This window comes from Brassica napus, chromosome A3 (genome assembly GCF_020379485.1).
Source record: "Brassica napus cultivar Da-Ae chromosome A3, Da-Ae, whole genome shotgun sequence".
NCBI classification, from domain to species: domain Eukaryota; kingdom Viridiplantae; phylum Streptophyta; class Magnoliopsida; order Brassicales; family Brassicaceae; genus Brassica; species Brassica napus.
In genome coordinates this window covers 21,993,681-22,010,720 of record NC_063436.1, presented here as the reverse complement: position 1 = coordinate 22,010,720, position 17,040 = coordinate 21,993,681, and the positions used below count along the sequence as shown (strand labels likewise).

The following is a 17,040-nucleotide window of genomic DNA, read 5'->3' as shown; positions in this document are numbered from 1 at the left end:
TGGGTACAAGTCAGCATTCATTTGCAAATCTGACAAGGAATTGCAAGGACCACACACAACAGCTAAAAGATGGAGGAGAGATGCACAAGTTGCAGTTTTAAACTAGCAGAGAGATAGAGAGAGACTAAAAATATCTGTGTGTTTACATCTAAATTGAGTATTATTATTGCGAATAAGCTATAACCAAAGAGTTCTTGTAACCAATGAAATACTCCATGGTTGTCGATAAAGAGATATCTCTTCTATGCATATGGTCTAGCAACAGTTGATGAATATATATAACGTGGCCTGTTTCTAGCTAGATAGAAGAGATCTTCATGTTATCAATCTTATCTTGAGTTTCCATGTCGATCACATTCTTCAACGCTCCTTCACCAGTCAAGAAACTCGGTTGATTTGTCGATGCAAGGAGTCTAGCCCACATCCTATCCGTTAACTTCACCGTATTGGTCACTTCTGTCACTCGCTGCACAAATACACAACATGTCACTCAAAAGTCATTGAATTATTATATATATGACTCCTCCATGATTAAGTAAAAATTGTGTAAAGCTTACAGAAATAGGGATGTAAGCATGTCTGCTGTTAACTGGTCCAACGGTGAAACCAGAGTACCCAGCCATTGCTCCATGAACTGCACTTTGGGCAAGAAGAGTGCAATAGACATTGTCTGATGCGTTACTCGGTATTGCTCTTATCATATACGTCGGATCTACAAAGTATATTGAGTCAATAAAATGTGCAGAAGATCATTAACAAGACAGAGACAACGAATCTGAAGATATATATATATACCTATGTACTTCATGTTTATAGTCATTTTCCGAACATTTGTAAAATGATCCTGCAACGTTGTGTTCACAAAAAAAACTCATCTCGAATGTTTCTCAAAAAAAAACAAAAAACAACAACTTAGAAACCATTTTCTAACCTTAATCTGTTGAGTCAACCACAGACCAACATCAAGCAAGAGTCTATTTCCTGACGCATCTTTAGTTTCAGAAGCGCGCATGCTTTGAGCAACATAGTCCTGTCCAGCTCCTTCGGCTATCACAATAACCATGTGGCTATTCTCTTTGAGTCGTTGTTCTACAAACTCAAACAGCCCACCTTTTCCTTCAAGGTAGAACGGAGACTCTGGAATCAGGCAACAATCCTGCACACATTCCATTGTTACTAACGCCACTATATATAGAAGAAACTTTAATTGTGACAAATTTTTAACAATCAAATAAGAGTGTCTATTGTTACCACATCACGGTTTGCTAAAGTTGCAATCATTGCAATAAAACCTGCAGAAAATTTGTACCAAAAAAGTTTTAACCTTCAGATTCACAAAAAGAGAGTAGAGACCACAGGAACATTCACCGCTGTATCTGCCCATGAGTTTAACAATTCCAACTCCATTCTCCACGCTCTCCACTTCCACATGTGCAGCATTGATAGCTCTCTGAGCTTCCTCAACAGCAGTGTCAAACCCAAAGGATTTGTCAATCACCTAAAACATTGGATGAGGAAGAAGATAGATGTATAAGAAACTCCATACGAGATCAAAGATGAAAGAGTTCTTACAGCAATATCATTATCAATTGTCTTGGGGATGCCAGAAACCGCCACCTGAAGCCCACGCCTCTCCACTTCCTTCACAATTCAATTACTTAATGTTACATATACACAACAACTACTAACAAGTGATGATGAAATCAAATCACCTGGTATATCTTCTCTGCACCCTTTTGAGTCCCATCACCTCCAATAATATACACCTGAAAGCTATGGCTTAGTCCAAACACTATACCCTAAAAAAAAGAAAAAAAAAAGGGTTATTAGTTTATGTTAGCTACCTGATTTATTCCTCTATCTTGAATGTTATCAACAATCTTGGCTGTATCATGTCCTCCTCTCGAGGTTTGAAGAAAAGTTCCACCACGTTTATGAATATCATTAACCACTTTAGGCGTCAAGGTGATAGTGTTTTTAGAATAAAAGCCTTTATATCCTCCCTGAATGCCGAGAATATTACTGACTCCATACATACTGTTTAATCCACATACAATCTCCCTAATAACCGTATTAATCCCAGGGCACAAGCCCCCACACGTCACTATGCAAGCTTTTACTTCATCTGATCTGAAGTACACCTGAGAACAAAAAAAGTTTTCAGTTGCGAGAATAATTCTTTTTACAAAAAGTTCAAAAAAACATACTCTTTCTCGAGGCCCTGCTCGCCTAAAGTGTACTCCTCGCTTACTTCCCTTCTGGACTACAATCTGAAAAGATGAAGAAGAAACTTGAGCAAGCAAAATTAAAGAAGAATGCTTAGGGGATAAAAAGATCAAAGGTTACATTTTGTGCAACCACATCTTCGGAACTGACAAAGGTTCGCCTACAGAAACAGCCATAAACATTATACATTACTAGTTTACTTACTAATGCCATGTAGAAAGAAGTTTAACTTACTTAACAATGGCGTATGCTTGGCTTTCCTTCAGTGGATTTGGGTACGACTATGACATCAGAAACAAATTAAAATCTTATATACCCAAGAGAAAAAGTTATTACCTTTAAATGTAAAAACTCATTACAGACATACCATAAGCTTCTTCTATGTACTAACGAGACAGAAACAAGGAAAGTAAAAAAAAAACACACACCGGCAAATCAGGGAGGAAGGTTGTCAAGTGAGGGACGTCTTCTAGCACAAACCCATCGTCTTCCTCTGGTCTCAATCCATCTGAGCACTGAGCTCTGATGAGGCGGTTACGGTGGGAGATTCGAGGAAAGGCTGAGACTTTCTTCAGCCTCAAAGCAGGAAGAGGGAGACGAGGGTGGAGGACGACGGAAGAAGAAGGGCTGATAAGTGATGAAAGGTTGGGTTTTGGAGTAGACCCAATTAACGAAATCGAAGCTTCCATATTCGTACGTACGGAGAGAACAAATCCGAGATCGTGGGACTGAAACAGCTTAGAATCGAATCTCTGTGTAGAATTGATTTTAGCGGAGAAAATTAGTTTAAAAAAAAAAGAACATATCTTTAATAGAAAAACTAGTAAAATATATTTTTGTCGTTACTCGTTACACAAATTCAAGAGCTTTCTAATGTATGTGGGAAATGGATAAACAGTTCTGGCAATGATTATAAAACTCAGAAGACATACAAAACAAAGAAAACACTGCCGTTCCTGTTAAATATGATAGCACTGCTTGCCGTTTTGTAACTTTTTTAGTTTGTTGAACATAAACATCTGTTTTTTTTCCGGGGAGGTTCTATCCACTCCTTGCCGGAATCCTCTGTTACTTGATATCCGACAGAACATCTGATGAGCTCCTCTGTCGGGATATCGTTTCCTCTAACCATTAATACCCCATCATCTGTAAGAACTCTCTCTCTCTCTTTCTCTGTAGTTCTTATCTTTAAAGTAGCTTCCTTTTTCATTCATGACGAGATCTCGTGTTCCTTCCAGACAGGAACCTCATCACTGTTTCCACCATCACAGATTAAGCAAAAGCCTCGAGAAATCTCAATCTCATTACCTTATCCAGTTACATCACTGACAGAGCTTTTACGAGATGCTGCAGATAAAAACTCTCTTCAAAACACGAAATCGATTCATGGGATCGTCACCAAATCTCAGTTTACGTCGAAGTCCATGACGCTGCTGTTGAATCAAATGGTCATCGCGTATTCAAAAACCTCAGACTTCGGCTCCGCACGCCAGGTGTTCGACGAAATTCCCCACAAGAGTGTTTTCTCGTGGACTGTATTAATAGTCGGAGCTACAGAGAACGGGTTTCACCGCGACGGGTTTGGCTACTTCGTCGAGATGCTTAGCTGTGATGTTTCCCCAGATGAATACGCTCTTTCCGCTGCAGCGCAGGCGTGTACTTGTTGCGTGGACGGCGTTACTCTCTGTGAAATGGTTCACGCTCAGGTTGTGACACGCGGGTTCTCGTCTCTCACGTTTGTTAACACGTCTTTGCTTAGCGTGTACGCTAAGCTGGGGAGGGTTGGGGATTCCCGTAAGGTGTTTAGCTCCATGGAGAGTCGTAACGAGGTTTCGTGGAACGCGATGATATCAGGGTTTGCGTCGAACGGTCTTTACTCGGAAGCGTACGTTAGTTTCTCGAGGATGCTGGAGGAAGGGATTAGACCGAACGTGCCGTGTTTTATCAGCGTCTCCAAAGCTGTTGGGAAGCTGGGAGATGCTGAGAAAGGTAGATACATTACTCGTGTTGCGTTAGAGATGGGTGTGCAGTCGAACGTCCACGTGGGGACAGCTTTGATTGATATGTTTGCGAAATGTGGATGCTTAACCGAAGCGAGGTCGGTTTTTGAGTCGAGTTTCTCTGGATGCAGAGGAGTGAATTTACCGTGGAACGCTTTGTTATCTGGTTATACAAGTTCTAGAGAGGGGGAAGAAGCGGTGTTACTGTTCCTTAGAATGTGTCGGAATGATGTCGAGAGAGATGTGTACACGTATTGCAGTGCGTTGAATTCAGTTGCTGACATGAGGTCTTTAGAATATGTAAAGCAGGTTCATGGAATGATCGTGAAAGGTGGGGGAGAAACCACCGGTGTGATGTGTCTTTTCAACGCCTTGATGGATGCATACGCCAAAAGTGGTGAGCTTGGAGCAATGAGGAAGCTTTTCGACGTTAATAGAGAGGAAGCGAATCAGATCTCATGGACAACGCTTGTGACAGCTTACTCTCAGTCTTCTGAATGGGAGGAGGAAGCACTAAGCGTTTTCTCCCAGATGAGAGAAACGGGGTTTCAACCGAACCAGATCACGTTTTCAGCTGTGCTCGCGTCGTGTGCTAGCCTCTGTTTCCTTGAATATGGACAGCAAGTCCACAGCTTGACATACAAAACTGGCTTTGCTACAGACAAATGCGTCGAGAGTGCTCTCATCGACATGTATGCGAAGTGCGGTAGCGTGAGAGACGCCATCAAGGTCTTTGAATCTTTGAAAGACCCTGATGTCGTCTCATGGACCGCCATGATATCTGGATACGCCCAACACGGCATGGCTAAAGATGCGTTAGGACTCTTTAGAAAGATGGAGGAGTTAGTCTTTCCCAAACCAAACTCTGTTACGTTCCTATGTCTTCTCTTTGCTTGCAGCCACGGAGGACTAGTGGACGAAGGCCTGAGGTGTTTTCACTTGATGGAGGATAAATATGGACTGGTCCCGGAGATTGAACATTATGCTTGTGTGGTTGATATCCTGGGCCGTGTGGGACGTCTATCCGAAGCATGGGAGTTTATAATGAAGATGCCTATGGAGCCTGATGAGAAAGTCTGGTCGACGTTGCTTGGAGCGTGTAGGGTCCATGGGGACATTCAGTTGGCTGAGATTGCGGCTCAGAAGGTTATTGGTTATAACCCGGAAGATTCAGCTGCTCTTGTTCTATTGTCAAACGCGTACAGAGAAGCTGGGAATATTGAAGCTGAGTTGAGTGTAAGGAATGTGATGAACTCTCAAGCCATGAGAAAAGAACCTGGCCTGAGCTGGATAACCATTGGAGGTCAGATCCACAAGTTTTGCTCTGGGGATCATCACCATCCCCAGAAGGATGATATATACAGAGTTTTGAATGATTTGATGGAGAAAATAAAGAGTAAAAAGCATTGAATCGTAATCTTGCTGCACATACTGCACACAATGCTATGAGAAACAACGTCAAGGACATTACATTCAAGAAACCGTGTTACTTTCAAGCCATTTGATGAAGGGTTGCTGAAAGTTCCTTGAGTCCCTTGTTGGCGTCTGAAACTATCTTCCTCTCTCCATCCACTATTCTTGAAGTCCTGCCTAAGCAAAATTTCGTCTCTGTAAGTATCGACTGTCTAGAGCATGTGATATGTATTGTATCATCCCCTGGTGAAATTTTGTTCAAGAAGGCTCTCTCTCCCCTGAATCATCTTCTCTACGCTGTTATCGTTGGTGAAAGAATCTGAATGCTTGAAAGATTCAAAACTTTCTCTTGGCTTGTTTGTACCGAAGATTAGTCAGCTTGCTAGGCATCATTTCTTGATCTCTTCAAGTTTCCTCAACACTTGCTTGAAGCTCGGTCTAATAGAAGGCGATGGAGAGCAACAAGACATCGCCAGCTCAATGTATTCAAGAACATACTCTTTGGTCACATCTTTCTCACCACATCCCCCAAGAATCTCAGAACGGCACAAATTCAACAGTTTCTCATGTTCAAGAACAGAACCGCTAGTCGAATTCTTGTTCGTTGGCAGTTTACTCGAAACCAACTCAAGCATGATCACACCGAAGCTGTAAACATCGCTCTCCTTGCTCACTTCCTTCATCTTAATCAACTCAGGCGCTTTATAACCCTCTCCAGCTGAAGCCTCTAGTATCTCTTGCCCAGCCGCGAGATTCAAGAGCAAATGCAAGCCGAAATCAGAGACTCTAGGCCTAAAACTCTGGTCCAAGAGAACGTTTTTGGACTTGAGGTTCCCGTGAACGATAGGTTTCTGCATTCCTGTGTGGAGATGGTCAAGAGCTTTGGCTATTCCAGTGGTGATGCTCAAGATATTGCTCCATTTGTGTGATTCAACATCTCCACCTGCCAAAACTATGCAATTTTTTTTAAGCACATGGTGAATAATACTAATAGAAAACTAATGACAATGCTTTTGCTGATTTCGATGTTTTTTTAAAACGAGATCTATAAAGTTTTTGTCTTTCATGGGTGAGCATAAGAAAGTGGGACGTGACTAAAAAAGTAGTTACCGACAAAAGATAGATCAATAATTGTAGTGATCCATACTATACAAAAGACAGATCAATAAACATCAGACCATTTCGTTTAGTTTGGATCATTACAGTTACCAAATGATTTGATGTATGTAATACTTCTTCCCTTCCCCAATGATAAATTTTATAATTTTTTCACACGTATTAAAAAAAATGAGTAATGCATAATAATAAATATTTTTATTTATGTGTAAGAAACAATTTATTTTAATTTCTGACCAATAATTTAATTTAAACTTTTTGAATTTAACAATTTCTTCATTTTTTGAAAAGGGAAGGTATTTGATAACGGTAATTATTTTCTTAAATGCATTGATAACTGTTTTACCATTTTTCCGGGAAAGTGAGAACTCAGGACTCTGTTTTTTTCCCAGGAAACAAAAAACATACACAGAAAACAAGAATCAACGAGAAGAGAGAACACAGACACGAAAGCTAATCTAGACAGCTAAAAAGTTATTTACTTTTCTTCGAATTTTTTTAAAGTTTGTGTCTTTAATCTTTTTGCGTTTTAAGAAGAACAGAGAGACTCACATCTAATGAACTCGGAGAGATTCCCGGAGGCGAAGAAGGGATGAATCATAAGCTTCTCTCCTCTGTTTCCAACGTAGAAACCCAACAGAGGAACCAAGTTATCATGTCTGACAAATCCAAGCGACTCGATGACGCCATCAAGCTCCTCCGGATCAGATCTCACTGCACATAAAGGTCGAAGGAACCTAAGAACTCTGACTTTCCCACTTCGCTGCAAACTCGCTTTGTATAGTGTTCCGTAGCTTGATTTGCCGATGACTTCTCCGGGAGCTTCGAGGATGTCGCAGATGGTGAGATCTTCTCCTCCTTCGAAGATGACAAGCTCCTCCTCCTCCTCCTCTGTTTCTGACCCGGAGAAGTCTTGTTTCTCGTAAGGAGATTCGACGTCGTATTGGAGCTCATTGGACTCTGTTGTTGTTGTTCTTCTTCTGCAGAGGATGAAGATTACAATGATGGCGAGTGCTATCGAGAATGTAGTTGGTAGAGATACTGCAAGTATCAGTTTTAGCAAATGCGTTCTCATCTCATGGGAGAAGGTTTCGTTCTCTGTCTTTGGGTAGTAAAATGAGAGATTTAAAGCTTGATTTATTTTGAGGAAAGGTTTCCTTTTTTAGGTGTGAGAATTAAAAAATGAAAAAGCAAAAAAATATGGAAAAAAACTACTCGTCCGTTCCAAAAGATTCATATTCTAGAAAAAACTTTTGTTTCAAAAGATATATATTTTATATTTTCAATGTAATTTTTGTCAATTAATAATGAGAAATTGTGAAGTTCAAGAACATTAATTGCTTTAATTGGTTTAAAATATAGGAAATATAAAATTATAAAAAACTATGCATTTATAACTAAGTTTTAATATGTTTTATTAAAAAGTATGAAAATTCTAAAACATGGATCTCTTATGAACAAAGTGAGTAATATTTTTGTTCACAGTAGTGATATTGATGTGTGTGAAGAAAGAAAATGATTAGTATATTTAAGGGAAAGTTAATTTATATAAATGTAGATCTGAAAACATGTTACTTGTTGTATTAATGTGGACTTGTGTCTTATTTTCCTTGCTATTATTGAAATGTGTTTTCTTCTCCTCTCAAGTTCCCAACCAATTGCATGTGTTTATGACCTACTGATATCCAATTTGTCTAGGTCAATTTATTGGAAGGACTAGTTTACTCTCTTGTAGTGTTAGACTTACTAGAACTAGACGTGGAAAATTAACAAAGGGTAATCAAAATGATCACGGACAGCACGATTTGTAATTGAATTATACTTAGGCATGATTATTAATAATCATAAAGAGATTTGTTTATGTATATTACTAGCCAAACAATTATAGAAAATTTTAAATAATCTAATGACAATCTATCCTTCCACAACGTATAGTCCTTATATAGTCCCACTCCCGCACGCAATTGTCATATACTGACATATCAAAGGTTGGAGAGGGGACCCTTCATGCCACAGGCTTTCAACAGTCACAACTCACTTGAAACGTTACTCTATGAATTATGAACAATTTGTCAAGATTTTTACTCGTTAATTTTTTACTCGTTAATTTTATTGGTTTACTAGTCTTTAATATACTGGTCTTTCTTAGCAGAATAAGCTAGGGTAGGTCTTGACAATATCACGCACCATTTATTATGTCTTTCTTAGCAAAAAAAAATCGATGTCATTAATGGTTTACTGGTCTGTATAGAAGTATAGAACCCACACTATTTAATGGCCTATCTAGGTGTCTTGACAATATCACATAACCAGATTTGTATACGTATACTCATATTTATTAACCTAGGCAACATTTACATTCAATAAAATCGTACTTGACAAAAGTCACAAAATTTACGAATTAATTATTTTTTTCATACCATTCAGTTGGGACTATTCTTTTTCCTATGGGACCGATAGGTGTTAAGAAAAAAACAAAAGTGGTTGGACCAAACAGAATAATAAAAGATATGAGTATCTTCTTAATGGGAACCATATAGGCCAACTTTACGATCCTATCATATATCTTGAATAAATCATTCACAACTAAAGATTAGAAAAATATACCTTTTCCATGCAAATTGAAGTTTGAATACTTTTTTCAAGCTATGATTTTCTCAATCAAGTTTCATTTATAGTATTCAACAAAACTGAACGTTATAGACATGTACAAATACAATACAAGATAATATGATTAAAAAAAAACAATACTACTGTATTATCTTTTCCTGCAAGTGTGCAGTCAAAACCTATAACCTATTTGTACACTAAAATGAAGAAGGTTTTCTTTTTTTTTGACAAATAAGGTCACTATATTTAAGTACAAAAACTCCATATTTTCAATATGTATAAACATCATCTACCTATTCGTGTAGTAGTGTGTGGTATGTGTGCGCAAAGAATGGTGTAAAAAACACAACGATGCATGTTAATCGACGAGAGTACTTTGCCTTGTAACTTTGAACTTTTTCCTATTTAATTGTATGTGACGATCTCCACTCCTTAATAGCAAAAAGAAGAGAATGATTAGGAAGAAGAGTTTGGTTGGGGAAGGGCGAATCCGTCATTGGAGATTTATGATTCTTCTCAAGCCATTCCTTAATGGCTCTCTTCTCGTATGTATATCCATCCGAAGCAACACATGGATTCTCCATGACATCCTAATATTCATCAATTGAACCATACTAAAATGATCAAAACAAAAGCAATAAAGCGACGTAAAATTAAAAGATAATAATCATAATTAATTACCTTAGTTATTGGACAATAGAAATGGCTCGGAGCGTGGTTGTGATGTTTGTTTACGGTTTCAGAAAACATGTTTCTTGCATCACAAGCAATATCCTTTAACCGTTCAAGAACCGGTAGAATCTCTTTCCCTAAATAAGGACGGTCACGCTTCCTCATCTCCGCACATCTAAGCCCTATCATAACCATCTCTTTCGCTTCCTTAACCGGCCAATCTCCAGCAGTTTTATCCAAAATCTCTGAAAAATTCCCGGTTTGATCTCTCAACGCTTTCTCAACCGAATGAGCCAAACCCATCGCGGATCTAGCCGTAGCTAGCTGAAGAAGTATGATCCCAAACGCGTAGATATCAGATTCTGGAGTCACCACACCGGTTCTTTGGTATTCAGGATCGATGTAGAAAAACGTTCCAACCGGACCGGTTTCGTTGAAAACCGTTGATGCATGAGAAGGGTCGAGGTTAACCATTTTGGAAAGGCCTACGTCGCCGATTTTGCTCACATTGTTCCGGTCTAGGAGTATATTAGCCGGTTTAAGATCGCGGTGAACGATTGGTCTCGGCTCGTTTGTGTGGAGAAAGTAGAGCGCTGAAGCAATCTCCCAAGCGATTCTGAACCGCTCAAACCATAGTAACGGTGGTTGCGGTGCGTCAGTGTTTGGTCTGCGTTTCATGAGTCTTTCCTCTAGGTTTCCGTTGTGCATGTACTCGTAGACCAAGCTGCCGCGTTCAGGACACGCGCCTAGGAGGAGAAGCAAGTGCGGGTGACGAATCTTGCTAAGAATCTCAAGCTGAAGATGACAAATCGTTTGAGAAAACAGTAAATATATTCTTCAAGGTTAAAAAGTGAAAAAAATGTATTTTATTTACCTCTTGGTGAAACTGTTTGGTTAAGCTGCTTTTGTCTGAATGAAGAACCTTGACAGCTACTGTCGTGTGGTGCAAGTTGCACCTGTACACGCTTCCGTACCCGCCTGTTCCGATTTTGAGCTCATCGGAGAACGATGACGTGGCGTGAACGATATCTTCCCACTCAAACTTCATGTACTGTTGGCGTTGAAGTGGTCCTCCCTCAAGTGCATCCTCAAGCCTCTGCTTCTCCTTTCTAACCTCTTCCGCTCTTGCTTCCGCCTCAAGTCTCTCCTCAGCTTCTCTCTCAACACATTCTCTCACGAGCTCAGCTTCGTTTTCCGCCTCCTCTTGTCTCTCCCTCTCCATTTCCACAGCCTCCTCCGCGTATTCTTCTCTTATCGTTAAGTTCTTGAGCCTCGTAGCTTCCTCTGACCTACGCTGGTTAAGATCTTGCATCTGAGATAACAAAGAGGATACATATTTTTTTTTTTTTTTTGGCGACAACAAAGAGGATACATATAAACTTAAATATCAAAAGGAAAAAAATATATTTATAACCAAATATTGTAACAAACAATGAACCTTTTTAGTAGCATCCAAGACTTCACTTTGAGCAACTGCATACATTCCTTTGATGTGACGGAGTTCAATCTTCAGCTTCTCTAGCTCAAAATCTTTATTCATCTGAATGTTAAGAATGCCACACTCGAAAAATTATAAGATCGATCACTCCACTTATCATCAATTGGTATTATGGATTGGTTATGAAAATGAAAATATACCTGGCTACTAGATGAAGTAGGGTCACTGTAGCAACCTGAGCTTGATCCTTCCTCAGTAAGAGAGCTTCTCCGGCTGTGGATATCACTTTCTTTATACCTAACCAATGAGCTGTTCGTCCGGTAATAGCCCCTTTGGTTTGGTTCATCCACATCTAGAGAGGCGGCTCTGCTATGGTGCGTATCAATACTCTTCTTTGTTCCCATATTTGTCCCGACCTTTTGGTTAACGGTTGAAAGCGCTTGGACTCTTTGATAGAGTAGAGATGTAGATGAGAATTGATGACTCGATGTCGAACTTACTGACCCTAGAATGTTAGAGAAACAATCAATCAAATCAAACCGGTTATCAAGATTTTCTTGCGTCCTATATATATAGACATAACCGGTTTTGAGCATAGCCAGATGAAAAATTGGTTTTGACACCCAAAATATAATTAGCTAATATGTAATTAAATCTCAGGACCGGCTAGTGAAGTAGTTAATACCTGACTGGCTACTTGAAGAGAACTGGCTTTCACTCCTATCATCTGCTATGCTTGTTTCAATGTCTACATCGGATTTTCAAACATTTAGAAGCTTCCCTCTGGAGATAACGTGAACGGTGCAAAATCTCGGTGTAACATCTGATATTCTTGAAGATAAGTTGCTTCTCTTCAGCTTCCTGCAAAAGAACCAAAAAAAAATTACTAAAGAAAACCAAAATATATATAAAGAAATCTTTAGTGAAGAGAGTGTTTTTGATATGTTACCATGAGAAGATGATAGAAGAGGAAGCTCCAATGACTAACTCACTGATTCCATGATCTTGAACCGCTTTAGAGATTGCATCGGCTACATCATCTGATTCAAGTACCATCATATCCAATTGAACCTTTCACATTTCACAAGATGTTAGATTCTTGTTAACAAAAACATGAAACAAGAAACCATATATCCACTGTGAAGAAGTCCATGATTCCAATACATACCTCTCTATGAGCAAACATGGAACTGCTTGGATGAAGCATTTCTCTTGTTTTCCTATCAACATCTTTCTTGTAAACCGTTGTGGTCGAGTCTTTTCTTGAGGTTGAAACTGACATCGAATCTCCTGTTTCATACAAAACAAATCAGATGGAAGTTTGTTACTGAAATTTTGTAAAAGTTGTCACGTTTGTAACTCTTACTTGGCTGGACATGTAAGAGCTTGAAGACAACATGTTCTTGAGAAGCGAATTCTTGAAGTGCCCATCGAATAACGCCTTTGATTTTGCTATTGTTCCCTTTGATCGCTACCGCTACAATTAAAGCTCCTTCCCTCATATCTCGAACTTCAACGGAACCAAGAAAGGGTAATTAAGCGATTATCTTTGAAGATATCTTAATCTTGTGGTACAAGATGACTTAACAGCTTAGCTGTAGAGATAAAAGGGAGAGAGGATAGCGTCATGAACTGGTAATGGTATGTTCTTATTTTATTAATTAATGTAGTTACAAGGATATTTCTCAAGACAATCCAAACAAGTTGAATTCTTATTGAATAAAAAAAAAAAAACAAAATAAGTTTTTATCAGAAAAAAATACAATAGAAAGATAGAAAATCTTGTTAATCAACTCAACGGCTGAGATAATCAGGGTTTTAAGGTTTGTTTTTTTGTAAGACTTTAAGAAACGGCCAGAAAGGCCAAACAATGGTATCAGTCTATCAGATAAGATTTGAAAATACCTAAATGATGTTTTGACTTGAAACCTCCAAAGCTTTTCCCAGAAACTCGACAAATCGATGGACAGAGGTAGGTCGTCGAAGAGAGGAGTAAAGAAAATGACGAATCAAATTTGAGTCAGTGAACGAATCTCCTAATTAAAATATTTTAGTTACACGGAAATTTATGAGCAACTGTGTTGAATTCTTGATAATACTATATTATTATAAACAAGATTCGAGAAAGTAATGATAAAAACGTAAGAATAAGGTATGAAAATGTCAAATGTCTAGAAGAGTTTATGTTCTTTGTGTGAATGTGATGTCTTTTCCGGGTAGCTCCCAAAGGTTTGAGAAACGAGAGGTCGTTGAAAGTCAGACACAACTTGGGATCTTGTCGGACTACCAGCTTGTTTAGTCAATATTGTTGACTTTTCAATCTGTGGTGTGTTGTCCCTTAGGCCATGAATATCGGTTGGACTAAAAACAGAGTCCTTAGTATATTTTAATCATATTAGTAGTTTAGGACAATTATAAGGACTTTGGTTAATTTATGTGATTATTAGTGGGACTTTTGTTTGGTCCTTAAGTATAATATTTTTTTTTTGGCGAAACTTAAATATATAAGATAAAACAAATTGAATAATTAATAAGAAAATCAAATTTTATTCATTTAATTAGAAAATTTCAAACATTTTATTACATTGCAATTAAAAAACAAACACAAAAAAAAAAGGAAACACACAATTTAGTTCAGACTCGTAGTCACTAACACCGGCAATATAATCAATCTTATCTGATAGCAGAGCATACTGTGTACCTAAAGCTTTGATCTCCTCTGTAGCCGCTTCCTCCCAGCACTTGTATACATGGCAGTCTCCATCGTCGATGTTCTCACATGAGTAGAACCTTCTCCCCGTGATAGATGTCCTAAGAACCGGTTCTCCACCGCAGTAGCATTTCCTGGGGAAGCCGAACTCAACCTCCGGCTGCGGAGGGTACTGAACACGCGAAGCTTCAATCTCTGCTTGGTCGAGCATAATATTCATTTCTGTCGAGCAGTGGTCACTCTCTGTTGTGTTGCCTAAACCATAATCATCCGATTGAGACGGCTGCGTGTAGCTATAATCCAAACCCATGACCTGAGCATAATAAAACAGGACACACCTCAGTTTTCTGTAAAAATTAATATCAAAAGCATCACAGTTATGTTAATTACACATTCTCATATTTTTAAACGTAACACAAGCACATAAAACATAAGAGAAGCATTATCATTAGTTAAAACATAACATCACATATAACACAAGCACATAAAACATAATCCACGACATAAGCTACATTTTCATACATATTAAACAAGACAGAGTTCGGCCAAGAGCTTGTTCACAACGGTTTAAGACAGGTGCTTAATTAGAAAAACTAGAAGAGTTCGGCCAAGAGCTTGTTCATTACGGTTTCTTGACTCTCACTTAGTGGACTGGTCTTAGCAAGGAGAGTGTCTAATATCGCCATCTTAGACAGCTTCTCCTTCCTAGCCAAATCTTCACACTTGAGCTCGTAAATGCTCTTATAGTCCTCAATAGCCTTCCCTTTACTACTATTCCTGCTTGCTTTCGCAGCTTTGATACCTTCAGGACGCACTGGTGCTTGTGGACTCTCTTCACCTACATGAGCGCCGGCAGTTTCAGAATTCACTTCACCACTCTTTCTCTTTGCACCGGTGGGCGTAGGTGTGTTAAGGCTTATCCACTTTTGCTCGTGCCGCAGGACACACCACGCGTGCTCGAGGTTAAACTTGTGACCCTGATCAGCGTAGAAGATTTGATGAGCCACATTTAGTAAGTCATTGTCACTCTGACCGCTGGTTATTTGTCTCTCTGCAGCAGAGAATGCGGCACAGAACTTGTTCGTTTGATCATTGATTCTGTGCCACCTCTGCTTGCAGTGAACATTCTCTATATTCTCATGAAGAGTTTCTGCAACAAACTCATCAACGCGTTTCCAAAAGGTCTTTAACTTCATAGAATTTCCGACAACAGCGTCCTTTGATGTGTTAAGCCACGCACTAATCACCGCCTCGTCATCACGCGGCGTCCATTTCCTTCTCACACGTTCCACAGGTGTGTCCTCAGGTTGGGATGGACCGTCAGGCTCTTGGGAACTGAAGGGAGGGTTTTCAGAGGCGCCAATGTCGACACTGGAAGGATAACTTTCATAAGGAAAGTTATCCTGAACTTTGTTATTCTGAAGGTTGTTAAGAAGCCCCACATAACCTGAGTTTGGCCTATATGGATTCCTTGGATCCATTGGAAGAAGAAGAGAAGAGATTATAGAGAATGAGAAGAGATTTTAGAGAATGGGAACAGATTAGAAAGAAGGGAAAGACGATTTGGAGATTTAATAGGGGAAACTTTAACAAGTAATAACTCCAAAACCAACTAACCATTATCTACCTATGTCTAATCAGGAGTTATTACTATACTACAACTACGAAATCTATCAGCTCTGATAGATTAATGGATCATTAAATTTTACTACGAAAGCTATCAGCTCTACTACAACTACAAAACCTATAGAAGTCTAAATGGAACAACAAGCCAAGCAGACAACACCATTTCGTTAAAGTAACTTCTTAACCAAACTATAGAAGTCTAAATGGAACAACAATCCTAGCAGACAACACCATTTCGTTAAAGTAACTTCTTAACCAATCCTAACAAGTGTTTTGTAAGCTATCAAAAACCTACAAACCATTTAACCTATCATCTCTACGTAAATACAAATCTAAAACATATCATGTTTCGTAACAAGTTTCATAAACCATATAAACTACAGAGCTATCGAGGACACAATAACAAAGACAATTGTTGATACGAAACAACTACCAAGCTATGAACGATCATCATCATCATTCAATAAAGAGACAGAATGTAATATACTTAACTTATCATCACAACAAAGATTCACACGAATACAGGCGAGGAAATAATCCAGAAACTGAACCTAATCAACAGAACATATAATCAAAATATAGAATCGATAACACCCTCTGTAATCTACCAAACAAATCCTCACAACTAAAATCGAAGAACCCATCATGCGGAGGAAGTAGATCGATAACGACAAAGGAACACATACCTTTTTTAACTGAAAACAAACGGCGGGGAATGGGCTTAGAGACAGGCTCCGGAATGACTCGTGAGGGCTTCGTGACCGATTCGGGGGAGATGAGAGGAGAGATGAGAGGAGAAAATAGCGAGCACGTCGTCGGTGTACTATCGCCACATGAGTCGCCAGAGAGAGAATCGGAAGACGGTGAGATCGATAATCTGAAACGAACCGAGGGTTTCCCCTACCCGACGACGCCGTTTCATCTCCACTCGACAGCTGGCAACGAAGGACGACATAAGATCGACCTTAGTTAAGGCTCGTCCCGCATAATTAAACCCATTTTCTATTTATTTTTTGGCCCAAAATCGCTAAGGACCATGATTTGGACCACCGATAATTATGGCCTTATGAAATGGTAGGCTCATTTCTGCAAAAAACAATTTTCTTTTCGTTTTTGGTTTTCTTGTTCAACTATAATTCTTTTTCGAATTTATCATTTTTCCGTTTATTGAAAAAATCCCATATGGTTTCTCTTTTACGATTATTTTTTGCCCTTATTTTTAATAGTGA

The 17,040-nt window shown here is 39.0% G+C and overlaps 3 protein-coding genes and 1 pseudogene across 5 annotated transcripts; 1 reads left to right on the top strand and 3 right to left on the bottom strand.

The window, feature by feature from the left end:
* Positions 1 to 141: 141 nt before the first annotated feature.
* Positions 142 to 2,915, bottom strand: LOC125607082 (ATP-dependent 6-phosphofructokinase 4, chloroplastic-like). Of its 2 annotated transcripts, none has more exons than XM_048776720.1 (13): positions 2,655 to 2,915; positions 2,461 to 2,507; positions 2,347 to 2,386; positions 2,208 to 2,270; positions 1,845 to 2,141; positions 1,713 to 1,766; positions 1,573 to 1,641; positions 1,369 to 1,498; positions 1,252 to 1,292; positions 932 to 1,156; positions 796 to 844; positions 558 to 712; positions 142 to 466 (listed from the first exon to the last, which is right to left on the bottom strand). In XM_048776720.1, exons 1-13 carry the CDS (start codon positions 2,913 to 2,915, stop codon positions 299 to 301), a joined length of 1,599 nt encoding a protein of 532 aa, XP_048632677.1. In that variant the 3' UTR covers positions 142 to 298. The 2 variants fall into 2 exon arrangements, with proteins under 2 accessions (XP_048632677.1, XP_048632678.1); XM_048776721.1 differs by having other exon boundaries at positions 1,618 to 1,641.
* Positions 2,916 to 3,138: 223 nt separating this feature from the next.
* On the top strand, positions 3,139 to 6,828 carry LOC106400743 (pentatricopeptide repeat-containing protein At3g53360, mitochondrial-like). Its single transcript, XM_013841118.3, has 2 exons — positions 3,139 to 3,374; positions 3,465 to 6,828. The coding sequence occupies exons 1-2, from the start codon at positions 3,321 to 3,323 to the stop codon at positions 5,634 to 5,636; spliced, it is 2,226 nt and encodes a 741-aa protein (XP_013696572.2). The 5' UTR covers positions 3,139 to 3,320; the 3' UTR covers positions 5,637 to 6,828.
* On the bottom strand, positions 5,586 to 8,024 carry LOC111214462 (putative kinase-like protein TMKL1). 2 transcript variants are annotated; one of them, XM_048776722.1, is made up of 2 exons: positions 7,308 to 8,024; positions 5,586 to 6,591 (listed from the first exon to the last, which is right to left on the bottom strand). In XM_048776722.1, the coding sequence occupies exons 1-2, from the start codon at positions 7,828 to 7,830 to the stop codon at positions 6,029 to 6,031; spliced, it is 1,086 nt and encodes a 361-aa protein (XP_048632679.1). In that variant the 5' UTR covers positions 7,831 to 8,024; the 3' UTR covers positions 5,586 to 6,028. The 2 variants fall into 2 exon arrangements, with proteins under 2 accessions (XP_048632679.1, XP_022573068.2); XM_022717347.2 differs by having other exon boundaries at positions 5,586 to 6,582; positions 7,308 to 8,023.
* Positions 8,025 to 9,469: 1,445 nt separating this feature from the next.
* On the bottom strand, positions 9,470 to 13,706 carry LOC106410060 (annotated as a pseudogene).
* Positions 13,707 to 17,040: the final 3,334 nt, after the last annotated feature.

Bases quoted from the DNA above. Each gene is read 5' to 3' on its own strand.
- LOC125607082 (XM_048776720.1), bottom strand. From the start codon at position 2,915: ATGGAAGCTTCGATTTCGTTAATTGGGTCTACTCCAAAACCCAACCTT. The intron at 1,293-1,368 runs GTGAATGTTCCT...AATTTTCTGCAG, and splicing joins ACTCATGGGCAGATACAGCG to GTTTTATTGCAATGATTGCA. The intron at 1,157-1,251 runs GTAACAATAGAC...GAATGTGTGCAG, and splicing joins CTTTAGCAAACCGTGATGTG to GATTGTTGCCTGATTCCAGA.
- LOC106400743 (XM_013841118.3), top strand. From the start codon at position 3,321: ATGAGCTCCTCTGTCGGGATATCGTTTCCTCTAACCATTAATACCCCA. The intron at 3,375-3,464 runs GTAAGAACTCTC...TGTTCCTTCCAG, and splicing joins CCATTAATACCCCATCATCT to ACAGGAACCTCATCACTGTT.
- LOC111214462 (XM_048776722.1), bottom strand. From the start codon at position 7,830: ATGAGAACGCATTTGCTAAAACTGATACTTGCAGTATCTCTACCAACT. The intron at 6,592-7,307 runs GTGAGTCTCTCT...AAAATTGCATAG, and splicing joins TCTCTCCGAGTTCATTAGAT to TTTTGGCAGGTGGAGATGTT.